The sequence below is a fragment of the Gymnoscopelus microlampas genome, assembly GCF_963454915.1.
Source record: "Gymnoscopelus microlampas genome assembly, chromosome: 2".
NCBI classification, from domain to species: domain Eukaryota; kingdom Metazoa; phylum Chordata; class Actinopteri; order Myctophiformes; family Myctophidae; genus Gymnoscopelus; species Gymnoscopelus microlampas.
Window position 1 is genome coordinate 27,009,670 of NC_139939.1, and position 9,814 is coordinate 27,019,483.

General features: G+C 43.7%; 1 protein-coding gene across 1 annotated transcript in view; it reads left to right on the forward strand.

The window, feature by feature from the left end:
- Positions 1-9,222, forward strand: part of tacr3a (tachykinin receptor 3a) — a gene marked incomplete at both ends in the record, with an annotated part of 42,715 nt that extends 33,493 nt beyond the window's left edge. Inside the window, 2 exons of the mRNA XM_084070676.1 lie at positions 7,639-7,835; positions 8,910-9,222. Of these exons, the coding sequence (XP_083926802.1) occupies positions 7,639-7,835; positions 8,910-9,222 (510 nt within the window). The remainder of the gene's footprint in view (positions 1-7,638; positions 7,836-8,909) is intronic.
- Positions 9,223-9,814: the final 592 nt, after the last annotated feature.

Below are 9,814 nucleotides of genomic sequence, written 5' to 3' on the forward strand. Positions count from 1 at the left end.
TGAAGATTACGCACTGGTCTACAGGACAGGTCAAAGAACGTTCAAGGGGCAACTCTGAGAAGTGTTGGGAGGTGAATGTCGGCACATCTACCGACACAATCTGAATCTCACAGCGCGGGAGGAAGACGATCCCGCATCTATTATGAATGCTTTGGAGAAATATTTTAAGGCTGCAAAAGAAATGATCTACGAAAGGTCTTCAAGAGGACGGGGAGTCTATAGACAATTTTGTTACCAGACAAAGAGAGAAAGCAGTCACATGTGACTATGGGGAACTGAGAGATGAAATGATTCATGAAAAGATTGAACTGGGCGTTGCAAACGAGGGCACTAGACACAGGCTGTTTAGGGAGAAAGATCTCAAACTAATCTCTGCTATAGAAATGTGCCGTGCAGCTGAACAGGCTGTTCATGAGGTTCAGACCAAACCAATGGAAACAGAGCAATTCATCCACAGTCACAGACTCAGACAGTACTGTACATGCCGATATTGTGGCAATGCACATGCAAGAGGCAGAGAACGCTGTCCGGCCTATGGAAAGCAATGTAAATCATGTGGAACTAGAAAAAGTGCTCCTCGGAGCACAGGTCTCCGCCAGGTCAGGTACGTTATTCTGGCCTCCTGGTGGCGCTATAATAGGCCAATGTGAGAATGGTGCCATTTATTCTTAGGTCTTTCAGGGCAATCAGACACAGCATGCATGATTTCAGGCATTTTGTTCCAAAAATGTGTTTTGCTAAATTAGACCTGCTGGTGGCGCTATAACAGGCCAATGTAAAAAAGGTGGCATTTCTTCCTCGGCCTAGTGGGAATGTGCGTGTGAAATTTCACGGAAATCGCAAGCTGCCTTCATGGTTTGAGGCAGTTTGTTCAAAACGGACCAATCCTGCAAACTTTGGATGGCAACCTTAACCAATGAGGATGGAATATGGGAAATCGGACAGATCAGGGTTGATCACATGACTATAGAGATACTGTGTACCGATTTGCATGACGTTTGGTTAAACACTGTAGGAGTAATGTGAAACAATGGGTTTTGCACAAATCGGCCTCCTGGTGGCGCTATAACAGGCCCATGTAAGAAATTTGAGGCAGAGGTTCTGAATTGGCATCCAGGGAGTGTGTGTACACAGTTTCGCAGCGACCGGGCCAACAGTGCCGAAGATTTGGTGGTAACACGCGGACAGGACGGACGGACCGACGGACGGACGGACACACGGACGGACGGACGGACGGACGGAGGGTAAATACTCTCTCGCCTCGGAGACAACAAATAATCACTTTGCAAAAGTTTTTATGAAGAGCAAAAAAAGATACAATGAAAAGAAGCTGCACTGTGTGGAAGATTCAGCTGAGGATTCAGAGTGCGTACAGTGTTGAAGATAAATACACGTACATGCATGAGACAAATGGGCCAGTAAAAGATAGGGGGAAAAATGGTTTATCACATTACGGATGCACGGCAAGGCACAGAGGTGTCAATTGGACTGCCACTTGTGATGTTATGAGCTATGAGAACAAAATGAGGCTGGCACCAAAAGCACCACTACGTCCCGAGCGATGCTAAGCTGAGGCCGTATTCGGGTGAGTCATTGTGCTCTATGGAACTGTTTGACATGACTGTGTAGTTATCGGGCAGAAGTACAAGCTGTCGTTCGAGATTGTGAATACTAATCGCCATCCTCTCCTGTCGGGAGAAACCTCTGAACGCCTATAGGGCTCATGCATTTCACCATATTACACCATACGGAACACGCGCAGTGTGGAGCTCTAACCAGAGAGCAACCGGGGTGCAATGCTCATGGGACGGCCTTGGACGCCGTGCAGGAACCTATTTTACCAGGAGCACGTGCAGGCACACGCATAGATTTAAAACTACTTTAAATTCACACCTCAACAAAGTTTACAAAGGCTCCCGACTCACGCCAGATAAATTAACATAGAAATGAGCCTAGATGCATATCAATTGTCCATTGTGTGACCTGTTGTAGGTGTTAAGCGACGTGAGCGTCACGTCATAAAATACAATGCAACCACATACCAAATCAGCATTGCAACACTGAGAGCAACGGATCAACAAATATGAGGATGTGTTCAAGGCTCCTGTGGAAGCTGTGCTTTGCGGTTCAGACTTTGTTATTAATTTTAAGCCCCAAAGGGGCGGGCCTACGCAGGACTCTTGGCGCTGATTGGATTAAGACATTCAGTAGGTGGTTTGAATACACCACTTTTGGTATAACACCATACAGTGGCTAGTCACTGCTTTTAGAGTTACACAGTGGTAGAATCATCATTTTCTCTTTTTCCCATTGTTTAAAATCTCCTCTCGACGGGTAGCGTGCGACGTGTGTGTGTGTGTGTGTGTGTGTGTGTGTGTGTGTGTGTGTGTGTGTGTGTGTGTGTGTGTGTGTGTGTGTGTGTGTGTGTGTGTGTGTGTGTGTGTGTGTGTGTGTGTGTGTGTGTGTGTGTGCAGTGTATTCTTTACAATAATGGATCTTATGTTGAATCACTGATCTCTTAAATGTTACTTAGTACTTATAAGTACAGGCGGCCAGACTCTTTTCTTTTATAATTTTCACATGTCAATCTTATTTTTTATTGTTACAGTAATATTTGTATCTCTCTGTATCTGTGTTTCATGCCTAGTGGTGCTACTATGACAACTGAATTTCCCCCTGGATCAATAAAGGTCTATCAATCTGTCTTTGTTCAGGTGCGGAATGAAATGTGTAGACATTGCAACATGGATTGTATCACAAAGTTATGTGTGTATGTGCCAGGAAAACACCCTGGATATTCAAAAAAGGTCCAGTGCAAACAGTGCAAGTTATTATCATTCTCTGCATGACATTTGAGTTTGAAAGCAGCTCACAACCTTTGACATGTCCTCTCCCTTCTCTCCCATCCTTCTCCATGCTCTAAATGGCCAAGCAGAAATGCCATTCAAATTGTTTAAATGTTAAAGTTTGCTATTGTAAAGAAACAGTTGGCAAACAGTGACCCTTGTTTTTTGTGCAAGTGATGTCACCACCACACGTATTGAGATGATGGCTGTTGATTCATTGTCTCCGCCAGGCCGAAAGGCATGGCGAGAGAGTATGTTTTACCCTCCGTCCGTCCGTCCGTCCGTGTGTGTGTGTGTGTGTGTGTGTGTCCTGTCTGTGTGTTAACAGCTAATCTCCGGCACCGTTGGCCCGGTCGCTGCGAAACTGTGCACACCCACTCCCTGGATGCCAATTCAGAACCTCTGCCCCACATTTTTCACATGGGCCTGTTATAGCGCCACCAGGAGGCCGATTTGTGCAAAACCCATTTTTTCTCATTACACCTACAGCTTTTAACCAAACGTCATGCAAATCGGTACACAGTATCTCTATAGTCATGTGATCAACCCGGATCTGTCCGATTTCCCATATTGCATCCTCATTGGCTAAGGTTGGCTTCCAAAGTTTGCAGGATTGGTCCGTTTTGAACAAACTGCCTCCAATCATGAACGCAGCTTGCCATTTCCATAAAATTGCACACGCACATTCCCACTAGGCCGAGGAAGAAATGCCACTTCAACATTTTCAAATCAGCCTCATGGTGGCGCTATAACTGGCCGATTTGCATTTTTAACTATAACTGCACCGATCTGCGTGAAACTTTGCACGCACACTCCCTAGAGGCCAAGGAAAAACATTGGACTGCATTTTTCACATCTGCTTTTTACAGCGCCACCAGGAGGCCGATTTATGTAAAATACATTTTTGGAGATTATTCCTTCAGATTATGTCCAAAAAACACGCAAATTGGTACACTGCATCTCCATAGTCATGTGATTCTGATGGATCTGTCCGATATTTCATATTCCATCCTATTTGGCTTACAGTGGCCTCCAAAGTTTGCAGGATTGGTCAGTTTTAAACAAAATGCCTCAAAACATGAATGCAGTGTGCAATTTCCGTGAAAGTTTGCATGCAGATTCCCACTAGGCCGAGGAAGAAATGCGCCCCTTTTCACATTCACATTGGCCTTTATAGCGCCACCAGCAGGTCTAATTTAGCAAAACACATTTTTGGAACAAAATGCCTCAAATCATGAATGCAGTGTCATCCCATTGAAAGGCCTAAGAAGAAATGCCACCCTTTCCACATTGGCCTATTATAGCGCCACCAGGAGGCCACAATAACCTACCTGACCTGGCGGAGACCTGTGCTCCGAGGAGCACTTTTTCTAGTTTGTTATGAAACTTTTCTTAAGTCCAAAATGTAATTGTCTAGTAGTGCACCAGTCTGAATACCTTAAGCTCTAGAATCAGAATCAGTTTTATTTGTCACATCCATAGTCAAAGAAAGAAAAATATGTACGAAGGGAGCCGCAACATCACCCATTGGTTTCTACAGACCCGTTTTGAAGACACTATTTCAACTAATTCAAATCCTGAACCTAGACATTTTTGGTCCCGAAAAACAACCGGAATGAATGCTATTGAGTGGAAGGGCAGCGAGGGTGGGTCTTCACTTAGTAGAACCAGTAGAAGCACCAGAAGCATACGCATACTTTATCATTGATTTTGAATTGGGGGAGCACAAATTACACATCACAGTTTTACAGATGTAAAGCAGTGGGTGAAATTCTCTTCTGTTTTTGTGCGCGCTCCATGATTTTGTAGTATTCCGTGAGAAGGGAGAGGTCTTGTCATTTGGTCAATAATAACAAGATTAACTGAAGTAGGCTGTATTGCATTATACTGTATTTTACATTTATCATGTCTCTATTTGAAGTGCAAGAACCGCCAGGTAGGCTACAGCTCAAAATCACTCTGAATAAAGGAATAAAACAGTAGGAAAGTATATTCGTTGTTTAATTACAAAACAAAAAACAACAACAACTTCTGGCTGCGTATAGTCTGAATATACAGACTCTATGAATTTTTTATTTTAAAGAAACTCTCAAAAAGACTGAAGTGGTTGGAATTCAATATGTAGAAAGATGGACCTTTTTGATCACTGTGGGGGAATTCAGGTATAGTGAGATGAATAAAGTCCATACTCCGGACTTGTTTTAAAAAAAAAAAAATTACAGAGCAAGGACAAAAGCCTGTTCACGTGACAGGCTGGACTGATTAGATGTATTACTGGTACATCCAAACTCAAGCTGAGGCATACTTTCACTTTGTAGAGATCAGATTGAGTAGCATTTTATAAATGTGGTTTGTTATGTTTGCTCCATTGCTAGAGAAACGACGGCACCCTCTGACGTCTGTGCTCAGTATACAGGAAGAGCAAATGCTTTTAATTTGAGCCCTGGAGTTGATTTGGGGACAATCCGGTTCTTTTCCTTTTTCCTCCACTGAAATGCCTTGAACACTCACTGAGATAATTGGAATGGTAGTGTGATAATGATACAGGGGTGTTGTGAGGATGCTAATGCGGTGCCATGTCATTATTCCGACAACCCATTATTCCGACATCCCGTTGGTCTGACTGGCCCCATTAGCTAACCCTCCCTATACCTAACACTAACCTCACACTAGTCTGGGAGGCATCGGCTCGAGCTTGGACAGCAGGGGCGCCGCGCGCGGCCACTGCGTTTTGATTCAAATCAACAGCCAATGAAGAAAAGGGGGCGGGATCCATATTCAGTGGGTGTTGCATGTAGGAGTGACGGGAAGCAATTTCCCCTCGAGAAATTGCGGCCGCCATTGTTGTGTACTGCTGTTTGCCTCTCGTCGGACCTTTTAGACGAGTTGCACAGCTCTCGGACCGGTAAGAGGCGTGTCCGCTCAGATTCTGAGCGTAAGTTACATCCCGCCCACAAATACCAGGGCTCTTGCCCAGAAGTTCCTCGCCCCTCCCGTCTGTATGCGAGAGCTGGCGAAAACTTCTGGGAACTCAGATTAACCTCACACTAACCCTGCTTATGCTGCGTCTTCTCAGCATTGTGGATGATTTTGACAGACTTGTACTGACTTTCTTGTCAAGGTGCCATCTTTAAGATTGAAGTCTGGCTACCTTTTGTAAATTGAGATAACAAAGACAAGAGACAGTGTGTAGGCAGCAGATTGAATGCTGCCCTCAGAAGGCATTCCAATGACTATAAGTCACATCTGCGTGTAGGCATCACAGGTACTACTTTAAACCTGACAGCTTTTCTGTGCAGTAGGGGCATTTTCATCAACTGAGGCCACTCTTACCTGCGGGGGGTCCCTATGTCTCCATTTTGAGCTTAATCATCTCTTTACTGAACATGTTGCCCTTAGAATCAATCATTGTCAAACATGATATTGATTTTCAGTTTCGCTGACGGAATCCCGTTACCTGTCTTTAAAAGCAAAAAGCAATGACTATAGCCATTGCTGGGCTGCTTAAAGGACACATTTTCTTAATCTTAATGAAAGTAAGATAGAAATAACTAGAAAAATGTGCTCCTCTGAGCAAAGGTCTCTGCCAGGGCAGGTAGCTTAATGTGGACCAGCAATGTTTCACGGCAATTGGACGCTGTGTTCATGATTTGAGGCATTTTGTTCAAAACGGGCGACTCCTGCTAACTTTGGAAGCCAATATTAGCTAATCAGGATGGAATATGATCCGTCTTGATCACATGATTATAGAGATAATGTGTGTTAGGACAAAGTCTGTGGGAATATTATACAAAATAAATTGCAAAAATTGTCCTCCTGGTGGCGCTATAACGGGCCGATGTGAAGGATTTGGGTCAGAGGTTCTGCTCTGGCCTCCAATGAGTGTGCTTGCACAGTTTCATGCCGATCAGTCCAACTTTTCCGGAGATTACATACAGACAGAAAGGCAGACGCACGCACGCACGCACGCACGTACGGACAGGGGCGAAAACATAGTCTCTGCCGCCTTCGTTCTGGCGGAGACAATCATATTTGGACATGATAGGACATGATGCCCATGCCCCTGTATGTTGGCATTGATCAGTCGTTCCTTAGGCACCTGTAGCTTGTTCAAAATTCCGGTGCTGCCCGCCTCCTTACTGGAAAAAAGTTGTGACCACATAACTCCAATTTTGGCCTCATGGCTCTGGCTACATGTCCGTTTTAGAACATAGATGAACCTGATATTGGGATTGCTAGACAGCATTTATTTTGTATTTTGTTTTTTATTTCTTGGAATGGCTGTACTGTTGTTTTATGCTGTATGCTGCTTTGTACCACTGAAGTTACATTTTGTACCATATTGAAAAACAAATAAACATTTGAATTACAAAAAAAGAATTGATTTTAAGCTTTTAATGTTTGTTGAAGCTCTAAACGGGGCGGGCTGCACTGTTCCTTGCTTCATTTCTTCATGGTTACACCCCATCCAGAGCTCGAAGGTTGGCTGACCAGCTGCTGCTGGTTGTCCAACATCCAGGCTAAAAAACAGACGTGCCTGCCCCCAGGCTCTGGAACAGCTACCCAGTCTATAGATATGTTTTGGCTCTTTACCAAAGACCATTGTTCTTTTTGTTCTCCACTTATATGTATTGTTTTTCTCGTTCGTAATTTATTTGATCACTTTGTCTATTAATCAGTACATCACTTTGGTCAACCATGACCATTTAAAATGCACACTATAAATAAAGTTTGAGTTGAGAGTTGAACTGAGTTCAGATAAAGCTGATTTGTTATCTTATATCTCTCACAGGTGGTAAAGATGATGATCATCGTAGTGGTGACGTTTGCACTCTGCTGGCTACCTTATCACATCTACTTCATAGTGACAGGCCTCAACAAACAACTTAACAAGTGGAAGTACATCCAGCAGGTTTACCTGTCAATTATGTGGCTGGCCATGAGCTCCACCATGTACAACCCCATCATCTACTGCTGCCTCAATGGCAGGTGAGTTACTGTGTTATCAATAACTTTAAAACCGAAGAGTTACAGTATATTGAAGAATGAGTGGTTGGATGATAGTTAGAAATTGGGAATTATGCAGATATTTACCAAATTTACCAACTGAGCACATCCTATCCTATGTTAAAATTGGCTACTGGGAGGACCGGCCGGCCGGCGGACCACGGCCACGTCACTCTGACTCAGACATCACCATAAACAAACCTGATACGCCCATATGTAGGCATGTCACTATGATTCAAACATAACCATAAACAAACCTGATATGCCCATATATAGGCATATATAGAGATCCGGTTATCCAGAGCCACAGATCCGACCGCTATACCCATATATGGTCATGTGCATATATGGGACTCACTCGAGTCCGCATCGGCAAGGACCCGAGCCCACCGTTGAGTCTTTCGGATAAGCGGTTGTACAGAACAGCCGATTCCAACCGAAATGTCCATATATGGGCATATATGGATATTCAGTTGTCCAGAACCGCCGAAAAAAAGAAACAAAGGACTGGATGGCTGTTCTTTTATTCATATTTCTAGAGTTCATCATATAGGTGGACGTGAAAATGATCCATGGCATCATTTTCAGTGGAACAAATCTCAATATAATTGATTCTTTGTCCATCACGCCTTCAAGTGTCCTCAGCTGTTTGTTGTCAGTGCATTGAGAAGTTGATCTGAAGCATTTATCTCTATAGTCTTAAGTAGGGTGCTCTCATTTTGAATCCAGCCCAGACCTAGACACAGACAAACACTTGACAAACTATTAGCAATCATTACAGCTTAAAACCTTGAGGGGATCATGAAACTCTGTGCTATAGTTGATTTCTGCCTCACATCAATTTGAAGGACTATACTGCAGCTACCACAGTATAATAAAAAAAAAGTGAATATAATATCAGTGGATAGGACAAACAATACAATTCTTAAACAGAATCACCATGCCTATTTAACTACATCATTCCCTTCCCTCCTTCCACAACCTCCACCCCATCCATCTTTCTGTTTGCTGTTCCCCTCCATCTAACTGTCCTCCTATATGTCACGTTGACACCAGGTTCCGGGCAGGCTTCAAGCGAGTGTTCCGTTGGTGTCCATTCATCAAGGTGTCTAACTACGATGAGCTGGAACTCCGCACTACACGGCTGCACCCTGCGCGCCAGAGCAGCATGTACACGCTGTCACGAATGGAAACCAGCATGGTGGTCGTTTATGACCCAGCTGAGGGTGAGGGCGGCGGCGGTGGTGGTGGCGGCAGTGGCACAAAGCCAACATCTGCGACTGCTAGGAAGAAAAGCTACATGACATTTCGCCATACAGATCAGATCAGCCCTTGTAATGGGGGCAGTGTTAAAACACAGAGTGGATAGCATAAACATTGAAACACCTCAGGCTACGGAGTTTTCCTACGGGGCATATCCACAGGCATGCATGCAAAGAATTTTATTTACATGCACTATACACAGCATGGAGAGTGCATACAAACAATGCAGTGCGTACTATACATGCCCATTTTACTGCTACTTTATAGAAAAATCATCAGTTTCAATTGAATTCTTAGAGCCCAAAAAATTACACTTACAGGGCCATTTGGGTCAATTATTACAGTCAGTGTTAAATCAACTTTTTACTGTGATAGATTGGAGACAGAAGCAATGTATCCAATCCGGAAAGTGGTTATTTGAACACATGAAACAAGCAACAACAAAATAGATGGTGTGATATATGTTATATTGAGGTATATTGATTATATTAAAGGTGTTACCATTACAAGGCAACAGCCTTGATATATTCTATTCTTTATGTGTGTATTGGGGGGGGGGGGGGGGGGGATTGCAGGCTGAGTGATGATTTATTTATTATTTCTTTGCTTGGGTTTATTATTCCCAAAGGCGAGGGATTATGTTTCACTCTGTCCCTCTGTCCGTCTGTCCGTCTGCAAACAGCTAATCTCAGGCACTG